Raw genomic sequence first — 17,898 nt, 5'->3', positions numbered from 1 at the left:
CCCTCACAGCCACAGCTGGGCAATGTACTGATACACCACCCAAAATCGGTTTGATAACTGTTTCGTAATATTTGACACGGCAATATGTCACAAATCACGATGTGTGTGCGTGCTATGTAAAAAAAATTGCAAGATGGGAAAAACTGTGAAGCCAGTCATCGCTTCTCATGATTCCTTTTGCCCCTGTCGCTCTGTACCATAAAGTAAGTTATCAGTTTTAGACCCCTTAAGCAGTAGCAGTTGCCAGAACATTATCCCGTTCGCCTCTACGTAGTTACATCCTTATTTCAGACATCGTGATATATCAGTATATCACAATGTTTAGCTGATGATGTTGAAAACCAGGTATCACCCAGCCCTGCTCACAGCACAACAAAGGCATATCAAACCTATCAGTGTCCTCGTGCATGGAAACCAACCTAATACTCCTTAATGAGCCTTGCTTCATTAATTTCAAAAAGGAGCTGTGATTTAGGAATGTAAATCTGGTTTCATATTGAGATTAATGGTTAAAACCCTTGACAGTTTGGGAGGACGGGGGCGTGAGGAAGAGGGAGAGAGAAAGAGAGAGAGAGAAGAGATAATTCTCCTGTACTGGTAATAATTCCACGGTTTAGGCCTACAAACAGAGCGGTATATCTGGATGGTCATGCAGGAACCAAGACCTAAACTAGCTGCTCTTAAATGAATTAATGCCCTACTGTTTATGGGGTGGATTTCAGATTTTCCATATGTGCAATGCAAGTAATGGCAGAGTGCTGTAATTGCCATCTTTTCATTTGAAAGCAAAAGTTTATTTTCCTTTCCCAACAGTCCTACTGAAGAGACAGCGCACTCAGGAAGAGTCTGAAAATGCTAAAGACCTGTCTCAAAGTTTGTTTGTAAACTCAATCCAGCCTCTCTCTGCATGCAACAACTTCAGTTTATCAGCTTGTTGGCTAACATGCTATATGCTGCTTCTCACATTTCCAGAGTAACAAAGACTGAGCGTTTAAGGAAACCAGGAAGAGACTCAGAGGAATCCCAAGGAGGCATGAAATACATCCACGCTTGGGAGGAAAGGAAAAAGACAAAGACACACACAAAAAAATAAAAACACCTCGTAGAAATAGTGTTAAGAATTATACAAAGAATTAACCTGCACTGGGAAACAGGAGGGGGGACAGGAAACTCTGCTACAATTCAAGACAAAAACCCCACAAAATGTGTATAATTTCATTATGACAACACAGACAAATGGTAAAAAACAAAAAACCCAACCACTGATATTTGAAGGACATCAAAGGCTGGAACAAAAACCCACACAGGTAGCTCTGAATACCCAGGGAAGCATTGGATTTGGGCTTATTCAAACACCAGTGCCTCACATCAAATAGCAAACCACTTTTGAAGATGAGAGGACTTTCAAAATGCAGATTGTGACATGGAACAGGAATCTGTTGGCTAAGTTAAAAAAAATACCTCCCACTGGACTTTCTAGGTCCAAATTTAAGCAAACAACAACTGGATTGAAAGATTTCACAAAGATAAAATATTGGAAATGTCCTGATTAAATAATAATAGTAATAATAATGTTATTATTTATACCCCACTCATCTGGCTGGGTTGTCATTTAGAAGGGTAAGGGTAACTAAATAATGTACTATGAATACAGTCCTCTAAATTCAGCCTTGCTATTGCTACCAACCCAAAATGCAAATAGTGTCTGGCAGAGGCTATGGGACATGCGCTATTTGTATAATGGACAATGAAGTTGCAATGGAGTAAATAGAAGCAACATTTTAATATTAACTAAAATCAGTTTACTGTTTTGTCACACTAACTTCCACAGTAGTGAGGAGTGCATAAAACTGTTTCTTTAAATTGCACCTTTACCTTCTTCGTCCTCCTCCTCCTCCTTATCATCATCCTCTTCCTCCTCCTCTTCACTGCTTGCAGCATCCTGACCACTTTCTGAGTCACTGTCACCTTCGTCAAGAATTTCTACAAAAGAGAAAAAACATGTTTAAGTGAACACCAATACCAGGCTGGGTTGGTTAGAGGGGCTAGTCTGTATCAGAAACTCGTGTATATGGAAGAAGATGCTTCAACATCAAAACAGGAAACATTGCAGTCTTGCTCAGTTGCCTGAGAGTAAGTCCCACTGAACTCAATGGAGCTACAACTGAGCAGACATGCACAGGATTGCATAGCAGGTTTCCCAGAAAACCACAGGAATTAGAATTTTAGATAAAAAAGACTGGAGTGCTAGGACATGATAATAAGGGTTCGCTGAGGGGTGTGGGAAGCAGCAACTCCCCACTTGTGGGTGACCGCACATGTAGGAACCCGGAGGCAGGGAAGAGAGCTGCAAAGTCCTTGTGGCTTGTGAGGAGACTCACCAGAGCCCAAAGAGGACATCCTCTTTGGGCTCCGGGGAGGGTTTACTTGCGAGCCATAGGCTTTGTTGAGGCTGCTTGGCCTCCCCGCCTAACAGCTGACAGCTCTCCATCCCTGCGTTAGAACAGCTGTGCAAACTCAAATTAGCTAGGCGTACATATTGTATATTGTATTGAACTTTATTACGTCCATTGGCCCATCACACGACAGTTTCCCATACCAACATAATATACTTAAACCTCCAAATTTAAAACCGCCAAAACTTACAAAAAACAGACAAGAACCAAAGCAAAACAAAAACAAAAGACCAACATCATACATTACAGTAAATTTGACTAGGCGTACATACCTTTCTTCAGAGTTTGGTACTTCTCTTCATTCTCCATAAAATCTGGATCCATCTTGAACACATCTTCACAGAAACAGAAAAATAAGTTACCAAAATTATAGCAGAGCCATTTTTTAAAAAAACAAAACAACAAAAAATTCAGACTGAAAAGTTCATTCCAACATTCCTTATTCATACTTACTAAGAACATCTTCTGGATTATAGTCATCTTCCAAAGGCAGCATATGGGTGAACTGATCCTCTTCTTCCACAAGATCCAGTCCATCTGGAATTATCGGGTGATCTTTGAACCCGTCTTTACGCACAGCAAACATGACTTCAATCATGTACTGAACTCGCTTGTCGGTTTCAGATTCATGCAGGACATGACGAAGGCGGTCAAAGATGGCTGTGGTTGGGGGGAGAAAAAAACTGAGGTGAATCTAATTCCTACAAAACTAATGGTCAGGAAGGAAATACAGCAGCAATAAATACATACCATTAACACCCCTAGGAGACACTTCCGTCAATTTGAGGCCGCATTCCTTTAGAAAGCCAATTGCTACTTCAATGCTGTCATCTGTCGGTCTCTCCAAAAGCAATGTGAGCATTTCCAAGCATAAAACCTCGTGAGCCTTAGCAGGAAGAAGGTAACAACACAAATAACTTTTTTGTTTTGACAAAATAAATTCATTGACTGCATGTATCTGACATATGTAGTCAACAAAACAAGCGTAGCACCATTTCAGAGAAAGGCACTACAAGTTCAGCGTCCCAAAAGGAGCTTTGGATGTGCTTCTTAAAGGGCAGCCCTCCAACCAACGTTGCTGCTCATGTGAGTTACAAGAGAAGTTTAGGCTAAAGAACTTACTGCTCAAAATCAATGCCCCATTTAGTATATGGGTGTGCCTGAACTAGCTCTCAATATAAGCCTTCTTCAACCTGGTGCCCCGTCATCATCATCATCATTATTATTCTGCTTATAATTATTAACACTTATTGGTCACTTGTTTTTTTATAAACGTAACTCAAAACGATGTACAACAATAATTAAATAACATGTACATTAGAACCAACATAAAACCAAACAGAGAAAAACCCAAAATTTCTAGGTGTTGTTGGGAATATGACCGTCATCGTTCACCAAGATGATGGTGGATCAACCACTCAGAAGCCATCTTAGCAATTGGATGGCATATAAATTAACGAATAACATAATATAGGCACCCCCCCATGTTTATGTGGGGGTTACGTTCTGGGACACGTGCGTGTCGGTGAAATAACATATAATTGAAAAGCCAGTTTAAAAGCCTGCAAACACCTGGTTCCGCCCTTTTAGTGACATCATTATGTTGCAGTCACTCACATATTGAACATGCATAAGCAGCTTGTAATCCCTGACCACTAGTCATGCTGGCCACGGCTGATGTGAGCTGGGAAAGTCTACCCTAGAGCAAAGGTTTGCAAGTAATATTTAGCAAGAGCCACAGTGCAATGAGTTGGGGGTTGTTAATTTTTTATATTTTACTTTTGTAGTTCTATTTTCTATTTAAAGTGCTTTCTTATTTATTTACTGAAAGCTGCCCAGATAGCATCACACTATGGGGGAGGAAAGCAAATGCTATAAACATATTTGATGACACATTTCCATCACAAACCCTTGCAATGTTAAAAGCCAAAATCCCTGCAAATATATTAGTAGTACAGAACATCTTACCACATTCTGATTCATAAGATGTGCCACAAACTTGGAAGCTGTCAGGCAAAGTTGCTGCAAAACAAAATGCAAAGATACGTATTTCTGCAAGTGATAAGTCGATTTCATAGGTATTACTGCAAGTGATATGTCTATTAGCATGGCTTTGAATCCCAAACTGCCCCAGAGGTTCTATGTGACTTGCACAAATCATTTAAAGGGCTTTCTCTTGCTGGCATTATTCTTATTACTATTATTTTGGGCAGATGAGAAAGGAGATGTGCCAGCAGCCCCTCTTTTTCCTCAGGAAGGCTACAACTTTTGCCAGAAACATGCATCTGATGACTATTTGTCTTCTTCCAAACATAGGATTACTTTGGAGTGAACAGGTGACGAAGATTAAATGGAAGTAGGTCGTTTCAGGATATTTGCCATGCAGTGAGCTCAGACAACAAGCTTTGCGGAAGCTGCAAATAATGTATCTTGCTGCAGATGAGAGCTCAGGAAACTTTTAGATGATCTGGCACTATTGGATTCTCATTACTTAGGAGATCAAGTCCAATATCATTTTTTGATGTAGAAATGATGCTACACAGAGCACTTCCCTAGTCACACAATAACGTTGTTAAGGTGGAATCATTTTAACTCAATCTAGCCCTATTTCAGAAAACTGCTTTGGGGGGGGGGGGACCGGCTATCAGGGTGAAGTCAACTGCAGTCTCATTTTGTAGGGGTGTTCTCACAAACCATTTTTACTAGATGGGCATATAAGGGAAAGCTATGGTTAAAATATTGTTTTTAGTTGTCATTTACTCCCTCAAAATGTTTTCTAGAACAACTATGTAAGATAATCTACAGCAGGAGGAAGTTACAAACACTGTATATTGCAGATACGTACAATTCAAATGCAAACCTGTTGTAGACAGAAACTACTTATTGTAAGAGATGTGGAAACAGTTTGAAAGAGGGATTATAGCTTTTGATACCAATAGCCACCCCACTGTTACCTCACGGAATTACAGAACTTTCTGCATAACTTCTTCTGGAAAATGCTGATTGGAGGGGCTGTTTCGAAGCCCATCGTAATAAGAACACTGTTCTGCTTACTATTTTTCCATTTTAAATTCTTTCTTTTTCAAACCAACAAGTTCCAATAAATACTCAGCACCTTAGGGTTCAACAGCATCCTACTCCATCTCTACACTGAACGTATTTGGACTTACTCTGAATGTTAAATTTAAGGAATTTATAATTTAAAATGTAATAAATATAGAAAAGAGGGGGGAAATTGTGCTAAGTTATATTGAATGGGTTGAATGCAGGAAATAACTCTGTTCATAGTTACTCTCCCCATAACAGACCCTGGCTCTCTCACTAAACACCCCCCAAGAGTCTATTTTGTGCAAGTGTTACTGCCTTTCTGTTAGCACAAGAAATCTTTCGATCCAAGCCATTAAATATTATGTTCTTAAAGCAGTAAAGTTAACTCAGAATTAATAAGAAAATAAGTACTACTTATATCACATTTCCCCAATTTTTTTTCTATTTATTCTCTCCCCCACTCCCAGTACCCGCTTTCTCCCCATGGCCTCAAAATTTTCAGACATTTTCTGACTTTCAGCTCTCCTGACACCCACATAATTTGTACTCAAATCCTAAATACACTAATGCAGAAATAAATCTCAGTGAACACAATGACACTTCCCCAAAACAGTACTCAGGCTATAAGCAAGAGAGAAGCACAATAAATCTTACCCTATCACCTGTGTGGTAATAATACATACCTTATCATTTCTTCTGTATCCTTTGCGAAAATTTAAAATGAGCCTCTTGAGAATCAGTTCTCCGATATTTGGAAACTTTGAATTGATGATTGCTACAACTGCTGCATAAACATGAGTGAAGATAGGTGAAGCACTCTGAGCTTGCAAAATAGATCTTGATAGCAATCCCCTATGAACAAAAATACAGACGTGCTGAAGCAGCTTTACCAAAAATTAAAAAACAAAAACTATGTGATTTGTACAGTAGCATTTATCCCAGCAGCTTGGGGGATGGCCGGTGACTTTTCTAGATTGCATTATTCTGGAACTCAATTCCACCAACATGGAACCGCCATCCACAGCTAGATCATGCTCACTTATACATATAAACATAATTTTATTTGCTTGCCACCTTTCCACAGTTCAAACCACGCTCACGGCAGCTTGCAACATGATAGGAAAAATACATAACAACATAATGAAAGGGGTTATAAATAAAGACTAAAACATAAAAAATACACAAACAGAACTATTTCAATATAAATCACAACAAGATCTAAAATAAAGATACAAAAACCCAACAACAACAACAACAACCCTGCCCCCAAGACAACACCTTCAAACAACACTCCAACCTGAGAGTCTGTTTAGCAGCCACAGCTTTTGTAGCTGGAGTCAGTCCGTGCCCCACCCTCCCAGGCTAGGTGGAAAAAGGCCTACAAGGCAGGGAGCAAGTCTCCCAGACCATATGCTTTTGGGTTTCCATCTTCTTTCCTGCTCCACTATCCCCCAATACATGTCTGTATTAAAATTAGCCTTTCAAAAGCTCATATGTTATTCTGTGAATAGGCCAGATTAATCTACAATCATGTTTCAAGAAGCAACAGTTGATGAAAAAAATCACTGCTAAAAAGCAAAAAAACAAAAACAAAAAACCACCCTCTCATACACAAATCCTAATCAGTGACAAGTAAATATTATTGGAAATATTCCCAAATCACTTGAGAACTACACTCTCATTATTCAAGTGTGCATTAATGTTTCCATTTAACAGATTAAGTTTCGTTTCACAATCTACTGCTTTTTTTCCAAAGAATACAGACCTAGGAAAAACCAGCTGCAACACTATTATTGTAAAAACATCATCATTGCTCTACTGGAGAAAATTGCTATAAAATATTTTGTTAAAAAATATAGGCAAGAAAGAGCCCAAATTATTACCCGTGGGCCTTTAAGGAAACAATAACATAATCCTGCTGTATGGATCCATTAGAAAAACGGCACAGCTACAGCACACACACAAAATGTCTTCTCAAAGAAACATGGTATCTGAAAACCAGTGGTGTGTGAAATGTTAAAGATGCAAGAGTCAATTAATTACAGCAGATATAATTTGTTCCCCAATTAAAGCACATAGTTATTTTCATGATGGTAGATATTTACCAAGCCACTGACATCCTGCAGAAAAATGTTTGCTGACAATCTATGTTTTAATCACCGTACTTAGGGAATCTGTCAGGAGAGGATCTTCCTGGATTAGGAGTTCATTTGATGCCACTGTTTACTCATCTACAGAAGGAGTAAGTGCGACTGAACAGTCACTTCCCCGTGCCTCTAATCATGACTTGAAAAGAGAGTGGGAGCCCAAACGGCCAAATGCTCCACTACAGGAGCAAACGTTATACGGAACATGGGTCTTATTTCCATTTGATTGCCATTTCCTGGAAAAATCAGTGGAAGGGCTCTTGAGAACCAGAGGCGACCGATTTAATCATAAGTCCTACTTTTCAGAAGACTGAACTCTGCAAAGTATTGGTTTGTACTCCACTCTTCCTCCAATGAACCCAGGGCAACAAACAGGTCAGGCTGAGAGTGGTTAGACTAAGGTTACCCAAGGAGTTTCACGGCTGAGTAGAGAATTCTCTTTGGTCACTGGTCAACACTCAAGCCACTACACTAGATCTATAAAATTTATAGTTCACACCAACTGGTCCCTCAATCTACAGTGATCCAGCAGCCAGGAGCAGTCAGCAGGCCAGCACCGCTGGCTTATAGCGAAGGAAAACCCAAACAGTTTAACACAGTAAACTTTGCAATGCATGGCACACTTAAATGGTAATGCTTTGCACGCAGAAAGCCCCAGTTCATTCTTGACATCTTCACGTTTCTTTCTTTTTGTAAAATATAATGTAGCCAAAACATTAACGGTTCCTGCCCTAGGAGCTCTAGTGACCACAAACCCTGCTCATTAGCATGGATAAGAAAACTCCCTCAACCTCTCTCACTACCAGGGAAATATAATGAATAGAGAGAGAACCTACCTAAGTGAAGCTGAAATTAAAAACCCTACATATACACCAAGCATTACCACCCCACCCCTCTCTCTCCCCCCAACTTTATTCTGTATACAACATTAACGTCTCACTTAAAATGTAAAAGATTCTACAACCTGAAAAAGAGACAAGGCATGCACTTTTGTAAACCAAGAAAATATTTAATAACTTAGTTTTCTTTAAAAAAAACCTATAACTAACAAGATGAAAACTTATTTCCTAAAGTTTTGCAGCAAAATTCTCGATTAGAAAAAAAGGAATTTTTAAAAAAAATACTTATGTAATACACAAATAGAAATCACTTGGTACGTTTGCTTTGGAAAGCCTGGTTTCAACCATACATCAAATTTTTCATGAGTGAAAAAGACTCTAAAAACAAATATGATCAAAACCTTCTACGTTCAAAGGCACTTACTCCCAGGTAAGTCTGCACAGGATTATACTTTGATCATTCTGCAAACACTCAACAAGTCATTCATATTTAAAATGAAAATCCTAACATGACTCAAACAGCAGCTGACGAAGAGAATATCAGACTACTTCTAACAAGCGACTTGAGACTTAATCAATATCTCTCAGATGAGCAGAAGACTGCATATCAAGAACTTGATGCTTACCTCCCTCTGACAATGTTTTCCTGAAGAAGCTCATGGATAATATTCTCAATATTTGAAACGTTCACCTTGTTGACGAGACCATTGATGGATTTCTTCAGTGCTTCCCAACTCATCCTTTGATATGCTAAACTGTTTTCAAAACAAATCATTGATAAAAATCAAGAGAACAAGAAAGGAATGTATCTGCTTATTCAGCTAGAATACCAAATATGCAATAGTACTTTTCAGTTAGCATATTGCAAGAACGGTGTGCAAAAATAAATATCTACCTGCCTCCTTTCACATCAATTTTACCAGGGTAAATGATTTTCAGAATAGTTACACCACCGAATAGTGATCTGTCTTTTGCAATAATCAGAATAAGAAAACCATGACAAGAGACAATCAGGAAGGGCAACTTTTCCCATTTACATCTCACTCCAGTGTGCCTCACACATATGGTTGGCATGTCCAGAACAAATCAGGGCTCCCAGCAGCTAGGCTATCTCAGTCGGTAGAGAATGAGACTCTTAACCTCAGGATTGTGGGTTCGAGCCCCATAAGGGGCAAAAGATTCCTAAGATCCAGGGGGTTGGTCCCTTCCAAGTCAACATTCTATGAATCTATGATCTCTATTTAAACCTTTGGTTTTATTCTCATGTGACGAACGCCAGAATTGTATAGAACCTAAAGCATTTGTCATTTATTTCGTAACATTTCCACACCGCTTGATTGCAATTAAACCTCAAAGCCATTTACAAAAATAATAACATATCAGCAAAAAATAATTTCTGACAAACATTTAAAACATTCAATTTGTATCAACAATATGCTAAAAACAAGATTAAAACACGTAACAGCTTCTATATGTCTGGATAGGCTTGACTAAACAGAAATAGTTTTAGCAGGTACCAAAAAGTGAAGTCAAAAGTTCCAAAGAATGACCAATTTTGAGATACACAGAGGATAACTGTGACTTTAAAGATGAATGGGAACCCTTTACAAAGTATTTGAAGACGGAACAAAGCGAACTGGACTCCTTGGCTGGCTTTGAATAAACATTCACAAACTTTTTATTGATAATAATCAGCTAAATAGTTTGAGGATCTATACAACTTTGTAAAATGCAGAAAACAGCATTCTCAGAGAAACCAAAGACTGGAACTGAGGGAAGCCAGGGGGTGGGGGGGTGGGTTTTGGGGGGGGAGGGAGGAAAATGGGGGGGGTAAGGATGGTATGTTTTTGGATAAAGACTCTCCGCCTTCAAGAGGGGAGTAGTTGTGGGCGGGATCTGATCCCCAGCCTCTCACAGGGGGCGTTAGGTATTCCGTTAAAGGAATCCGGCGGTCGTGGATCCTGTCCGATGCCTGTGTGGCGGGGGGCCATGGCACAACCCTCGGTGACATCAGGGGAGAGCTTATAGTTGGATTAGCATCAACAGGCTCCACCTACTGGTGAATAACCCCCCCCCTTTCAGACTCACCCCTCTCCGAGTGGGTGGAGTCAAGCCACGTGATCCAATGCCTAAGCCAATACCTTTTCACTTGCTGTAATCAATAAAGTTGTGGCCTTTTCTTGCCCATTAACCTTATATTACTTGTCCTTGTGTCTTCATTTCACTGCGCGGGGATCGGGTCCTCGAACCACAATATGTTTTGTTTTAATTTTGAATTAAAAAATTGTTTTAAAAAAAGGAGACGCACAGGTTTGTTTTGGGGTTATCTGAAACTCCCAAGTTAAACTGTCTTAATATTTCACACTTCAGAGGCCAAAAAGGTCCCTCTCAGCACACAACAAACGTCTCTGCCACCACTCAGGCTACTACCCTGCTCTCTCTGCACCTTCTTGAGGGCTGGATCCCAAGTCGCAGGGATTCAAACCAGACCTTCTAATTGACAAGCCCAAGAGTCTCAGTGGTTTAGACCACAGCACCACCCGCGTCAGAGTAGACTCACTGAAGTGACTGGTCATTACTCATTTCAATGGATCTGCTCAGCAAGCCTGCAGCCAACCTTGCCATCTCAGTTCTGTCTCTTCCCTCTAAGATGGGAGCTCCTGGATAGCCAATTTCTACAAGTTTTTTGGGCAGGGCCGGTTAAAAATTCCCCAGTCGACAGCTGAGCTGTATCTTTATTAGGACCAACCAGAATGTCACAAAATTGTGGCAAACTTTTTAATTCTGAACTTTTCAGTGGGCATGTTGTACCAAAGGGGTACGTGCGTATATGTGTGTCAGAGAGACAAGGAGGAAGTACTAAATCTTATACTGTTTTGTTTCCCCCCCCACCTTTAAATAATATATTGCCCAATACTATTCATCAGTTAAGCACAAATGTGAAATGTGTTTGTTTGACCCACCTATTTTTATCAGTGATTTGTGCTTGCATCATCCGAAGCTTGGCTGGAGGAATGTAGGCACCCCCAGTGCGGGTGAGAATTGGATCCAAATCCTCTTTCTTCTTCTTTGGAGGGGGTTCCTCATGAGAAAGAGAGCTCTGTGGTGTTGCTCTCTCAGCCGCATTTCTTCTGTCGGGCGAAGGGGATCTTCGGTACTTTCTCCAGTCCGACTCCCTCTCTCGTTCATGCCTCTCTCTCCCACTAATAGACAGAAAATTCCGAAGATTTATGAAGCACAGAAACAGTTGAAGGAGCGTCTCCACCCCCATCGTTCTACCCAGACACTGAGGTCCAGCACTGAGGGCCTTCTGGCAGTTCCCTCACTGCGAGAAGCTGAGTTACAGTGAACCAGGCAGAGGGCCTTCTCGGTAGTGGCGCCCTCCCTGTGGAATGCCCTCCCACCAGATGTCAAAGAGAACAACAACTACCAGACTTTTAGAAGACATCTGAAGACAGCCCTCTTTAGGGAAGCTTTTAATGTTTGATGTATTACAGTATTTTAATATTTTTTTTGGAAGCCGCCCAGAGTGGCTGGGGAAGCCCAGCCAGATGGGTGGGGTATAAATAATAAATTATTATTATTTATTATTATACATTAGCATGTAACATGCTGTAGCTTTGATTTTGTTTATAAATCACGTTAGAGAACAGAAGCAACCAACTGCAACCTGAACATTTTAGTGTTTGTTTTTAGCAGCTCCAGACATTCACCTTGACTCGGTGTATTTGTCTCCATGACGTCCCCTTTCGGAATGTTTTTGGTCAGATCTCCTGTAATCTGAATGACTTCTGCCTTGCGGTGACTGAGACCTTTGACGCTCCACGTGTCTGTGCAGAGATTGAGAGCAAAAGTTAGCAGCTATTTATAAACTAAGTCTCCCCCCTACACACAAACACACATTGTTGTATCTGTGGACACCACACAGCTTTCGAAGCTAGGGGCTGGAGCCAGCACAAGGACTCCTGCTAGTACAAAGGGTTTCCCAGCCATTCTTCTCCTCTGCACGCCATCTTCAAACTGATTCAAACTTACTTTCTCTCCAAAAATTATTTTCCTGTTGCGATACTGATCTTTGTTTTCATTGCTTAAAACAGAGCGCACGTGATACTTACTGTATTTTTCGCACCATTGGACGCACTTTTTTACTCTTAAAAAGTAAGGGGAAATGTCTGTGCATCCTATGGAGCGAATGTGTGGTCCCTGGAGCCAAATTGCCGGAGTGCGGCACACTCTTGGACTGCTCTTTGGTGGTGGAGCCGCGCTCTCCTGCCGGCAGCCTCGGCTTCCCTCTGCAGCCCCGGGAAGCTTTGGAGCAGCGGGAGGACTGTGCGCCCATGCCCCACACTCCTGGGCTGCTGAATGGGGGTGGGGGGTGCTGCTCTGCCAGCAGCCTGCCCTTCCCCTCAAGGTTTGGAGCAGCAGGCAGCCTGCCCCACACTCCTGGGCTGCTGGATGGGGGTGGGGGTGCTGCTCTGCCAGCAGCCTGCCCTTCCCCTCAAGGTTTGGAGCAGCGGGCAGCCTGCCCCACACTCCTGGGCTGCTGGATGGGGGTGGGGGTGCTGCTCTGCCAGCAGCCTGCCCTTCCCCTCAAGGTTTGGAGCAGCGGGCAAGCTGTTCACTGAGAGAGGGGAGGAAGAGGATGGAGAGGAGGGGGACTAAGAAGCTGGGTGAAGGGAGAGGTGTGAGTGGAGAGTCATGGTAGAGGGCAAAGGAGAGGGAGCAGTGAAGGGGAGAAATTGCAGACGTCACCTGAGGAGTTTGGGTGAAAGGGATGGAGAGGAGGAGGCTGGAAAAGGGGACTGTTCTGCTTGGGGGGGGGGAGTGGGGAAAAGGAAAGCCTCCCAAGCCTGCCGCTGAGAGGCTCTGCTTGGCTGTTTCATGACTATAATTCAAGTAAAGGGAATGTTTGCGAGCAGCTGGCAGGCTGTTCGCTGAGGGGAGGAAGATGATTGAGAGGAAAAAATGTGGCATTAGCAATGCTTTGGATGGAAACGAAGATGGTATTTTACATGAAGATAGCGAAGAAAGTGATGTCAGTGATTGTGAGCAACTGAGCTTCATAAATTCTGACTTTAGCAGTGATGAGTTCTTGGGGTTCACAGAAGACTAGAAGAGTACTCAAACCTTAAAGTCTCTCTTCATTTGTTAATGACAGTGATGATGGTTCTTAATGCCATTGTTGACTGCTGTTCACTTTACATGGCTGTAATATGATTCTGATATACCGGTTGTTTATTAAATACAGTAGTTTATACAACATTTGATTCAGAATATTTTTTTCTTGTTTTCCTCCTCTAAAAACTAGATGCGCCCTATGGTTGGGTGCGTCCAATGGAGCGAAAAATACGGTATTCCTCAAAAGTCTGAAACCCAAATACTGCTATTGTTTTAATTAGCTTCAGAGCTTTTATAATAACAGGAAAATACTTCTCCCCGCACCCATGTTGCTGTTTCTATCAAATGTTAACTACATAACTAATCATAAAAAAATGTTTATACCTGTCTTCTGGAGAGGAACTTCTCTGGCGAAGACTGTAATCTTCCTTCCTTTCATAACTAGAACCGGACTTTAAATACAAAATAAATTAGATATTTCAAGGATGCAAAGTACCAGTCAGGACGCTAAAAACAGTATTTCATTTATTTGTAACAGTATTTTCAAACCCTCTTCTCTTAAAGATGCTTGGAGAAACAAAACCATTTCATTCATTAGATGAAATATCAAATTATAGGTGCACAACTTATGTTCATGGGAGAGCACTCCAAAGTACTGGTCCCATTAAAGTAAAAGCCTTAGTTTACATAGAAACTAAATGAATGTGTATGCAACTTCCAGTCACTTAACAAAACTTTTCCAACTGCAGCTCCTTGAACACCCCAATAAAGCTGCTCCAGACAACTGGTGAATGCTCTGAAGGGGGATTTGCTGCCAGACAAAGGGTTTCAGTTTGAAAATTTAAAAAGGCAACTCCTTCCATTATAAGCCAAAGCCCTTTGCACTCAGATAGAAGGCTTCTTGGATTCTAGCCACTGTATTTTCTTAAAAAGTGGTGCAATGCAGGACACAGCAACTCCAGCTGTGCTGCCACCAGCATTTTATGCAAGCTGTTTTTGTATATCACCAAAGGACAGCATCCAACCAAGTAGTTTCTCAGAACAGATTTAGGGGATGCACAGGGAGTGGAGAGGGAAGAGAGATTCTGTTGCAGTCAGAAGTCCTTGAAGGAACAGAACTACTTCACTGAGTACTGCCCTATTCCCCTTCACACCCTGGTATTTGTCAGTATTTGATATCAACTCAATTCTCACAATTCACTAAGTCCCAAACAGAAAAGGTGGCATCCAATTGAGAAAATGAGTCCTTTAACAGAACAGGGGAGAAAGGCCATTATTTGTGAAACCCTCTTATCCCTGTATCTGTATACCATCCACAAAATGCTATATCCATATTAGACATGCAAAATGCCATTTTTATATTACACAAAGAGCGACAAAGAGACAAGACACTTAATGGCTAGCTTTTGTTCATATGATACATTCTTTCATAGGCTCAAACTGTTTCACTTATGCCTGCTTACCTACAGAGTGTTGGGGAAAATATTCACACCACTATGTGTGAAAGTAGAATGTGTATTGACCACATATGCATGTAGCTCTTATATGAGGAAAAAGTCACAGCTCATTCGCAGAGCACATGCTTTGGGTGCAAAAGGCCCCCCAGGTTGAATTCTGGTATCCATGTTTGGTTGAGAAAGCTGCTAATCAACATGAACAATTCTTTTCTGCATGTTCTGACCTGGTACAGTGGTACCTCTGGTTACATACGCTTCAGGTTACACACGCTTCAGGTTACACACTCCACTAAGCCAGAAATAGTGCTTCAGGTTAAGAACTTTGCTTCAGGTTAAGAACAGAAATCGGGCTCCGGCGGGGCGGCAGCAGCGGGAGGCCCCATTAGCTAAAGTGGTGCTTCAGGTTAAGAACAGTTTCAGGTTAAGTACAGACCTCTGGAACGAATTAAGTACTTAACCCGAGGTACCACTGTACAGAACAGCTTCCCCTATTTTACATGGAAGCTAACAACCAATATATACTACTACTACAACGGGTCCTCTGCCATCTATCTCTGGAAAGCAGGAGTTACCATCACCAGGTAAAGAGGTAAAGGTAAAGGACCCCTGGACAGTTAAGCCCAGTTGAATTCGACTATGAGGTGCGGTGCGCATCTCGCTTTAGGCAGAGGGAGCTGGCGTGTGTCCACAGACAGCTTTCCGGATCATGTGGCTAGCATGACTAAACTGCTTCTGGTGCAATGGAACTCCATGACGGAAGCCAGAGCGCACAGAAATGCCGTTTACCTTCCTGCCACAGCAGTACCTATTTATCTACTTGCACTGGTGTGCTTTTGAAGTGCTAGGTTGGCAAAAGCTGGGACAGAGCAACGGGAGCTCACCTTGTCACGTGGATTCAAACCACCACCGTGATCAGCAAGTCCAAGAGGCTTAGTAGTTTAGACCACAGCACCACCATGCAGACTAGGTGATGTGGACTCACTGAAAAGTGTCTTGACTGAGAACGCCCCCAAATCCTGGAGCCAGCATAGAGCATACTCTTTAAAATACTTACATTAATCTGTGCTACTCCACTCTTCATTTTTTCTGTCAATCCACTTCAAGCTCTGAATTACTAATGTCAATGTACAAAAATCAATATGGGGAAATCCTGTTATTCTTCCAGCAAAAATAGCTCATCTAGAAAGGAAAAAAAAGACGAGACTTTCTGAAATTGCTCTTTCTTAAAAAGAGCACTTTGAAAATAAAGCAGACCTGAACAAGCTAATATTTCTATTAACAAAAATTAAATCACCTGGTTTGTACAACAAATGAATTTGGTTAGTGTCTTTTTGAAGCTAGTACAGTACCATCACTTCGCAGAGTTTTGCAAGTTAAGTATCTGAAAAATTATATGGTGTAATTAACCTACATGAAAGTAAGACAACGAAGATGCAGATTACACCACTTGTCAGCCACCATCGCCATATGCTACAGGTATCTCTAAAACAGGGCAGTTATTAACATCCTGACTAGAACTAAAGCTGTACTTCTTTGGTCCATTTACAAGCTGCCCTTCTGTGAAAAGAAGAAGCAAGAAGCAGCAGCCTAGGGCAACATACAGCCTGAAATAACAAGTGCAATAAAACATTAATTTTGTTGATCAAGTTGCATATAGATCCTGCAAGAGAATAAGCAGCTGCAAAAGCTTCCAGTAAAATCAGTAAAGTGTTATATTATTATATATATATATATAGTATTATATTATATATATATGTATATATTATATTATATTATATTATATTATATTATATATATTATATATAACATATTATATATATTATATACGTGTGAGAGAGAACTCTAGGCTTCCTGAGGTGGGGCTGGTGGTGACATATGTGGAAATACAAAGGTGTGTACCTCAAGTGGGGGGACCCATAACCCTCCAGATGCTGGCAGGCCACCAAACCCCACTGTCCCCAAAAGGGGAGATGGGGGGTGCGAGCCCGCCAGTAAGGGGAGCACGAGTTGGCAGCTGGTTTTTGCCCTTGAAGGGAGAGAAGCCGGCTGACACAACCCCACAGGGCATTGTGGCAGGGTGACAAGGCAGCCAGCTGGCAATCTCCACAAGGCGCCAGGACCCGGCCTCGTTGGTCACGTTCACGTGTGAACGCGGGCCCACACGCGTGTCGTAGAAGAGCCGCCCCGCCAGGAGTCGGAGGAGAAGCGAAGTAGCCGGGCCTTCCGCCCTTACCCAATTGAAGGCCAGGAAGAGCGGCGGTCGAGAGGAACGCGCCATCCTCCCCTCCCCCCCCCCGTTCCCGCGATAAATCGGAGGGAGGGGAATGGAACGGAGCAGAACCGAAGATTCTAAAGGGTGTGTGTGAGAGAAGTCTATCCTCCCTCCCGCTCCGCTCCCCTTCCTTAAAACTTACCTCTGCCTCACGGGCTCCGCCATAACATGCGCCCATATATGGCCACGACGTCACTTCCGCTGCCTCGCGGGCCTGGCCCGAGTGAGACTTCCGGGCGCGCGGGTGAGGCGGGGAAGAGCAGTTGGGCTTCTTTCTCCTCCTCTTGGGATATCTATATCTAGCTATCTATTTAGCTATCTATGAACGTTTAGTTAGAGCGGTACCCGTTTTATGAGGAGATATTCCGGCCCCGCGCGGGAACCTTGGGGGAGGGGGAGGAGGCGGGCGCTGACGTCACCAAGTCGGCTGTTAACAGCGAGGGTGGATCTTCTCGAGCAGCTCTTAATGAAGCTACAGTTCCCGGCATCCTTTGCCGCCGCCGGCGGCCACGTTTCCCAGCATTCCTTGGGGAGTTGCACCTGTCAAGTTGTACGAATTCT

General features: G+C 42.1%; 1 protein-coding gene across 2 annotated transcripts in view; it reads right to left on the bottom strand.

Annotated features, from left to right (window-relative positions):
* CWC22 (CWC22 spliceosome associated protein homolog) overlaps positions 1-17,628 on the bottom strand; it is a 35,636-nt gene extending 18,008 nt beyond the window's left edge. Inside the window, exons 1-12 of one of the 2 annotated variants that reach the window (XM_053409658.1) lie at positions 17,480-17,628; positions 16,120-16,244; positions 13,993-14,060; positions 12,204-12,320; positions 11,454-11,693; positions 9,117-9,245; positions 6,188-6,356; positions 4,425-4,478; positions 3,207-3,342; positions 2,910-3,116; positions 2,729-2,791; positions 1,876-1,983 (exon numbers count right to left, since the gene is read on the bottom strand). In XM_053409658.1, the coding sequence (XP_053265633.1) occupies positions 1,876-1,983; positions 2,729-2,791; positions 2,910-3,116; positions 3,207-3,342; positions 4,425-4,478; positions 6,188-6,356; positions 9,117-9,245; positions 11,454-11,693; positions 12,204-12,320; positions 13,993-14,060; positions 16,120-16,146 (1,318 nt within the window). In that variant the 5' untranslated portion in view covers positions 16,147-16,244; positions 17,480-17,628. Of the gene's footprint in view, positions 1-1,875; positions 1,984-2,728; positions 2,792-2,909; positions 3,117-3,206; positions 3,343-4,424; positions 4,479-6,187; positions 6,357-9,116; positions 9,246-11,453; positions 11,694-12,203; positions 12,321-13,992; positions 14,061-16,119; positions 16,245-17,298; positions 17,320-17,479 lie in introns of those variants that run through there. The other variant, XM_053409668.1, reaches the window with a different exon arrangement.
* Positions 17,629-17,898: the final 270 nt, after the last annotated feature.

This window comes from Podarcis raffonei, chromosome 1 (genome assembly GCF_027172205.1).
Source record: "Podarcis raffonei isolate rPodRaf1 chromosome 1, rPodRaf1.pri, whole genome shotgun sequence".
Classification (NCBI taxonomy): domain Eukaryota; kingdom Metazoa; phylum Chordata; class Lepidosauria; order Squamata; family Lacertidae; genus Podarcis; species Podarcis raffonei.
This window is presented reverse-complemented; position numbering and strand designations above follow the sequence as displayed.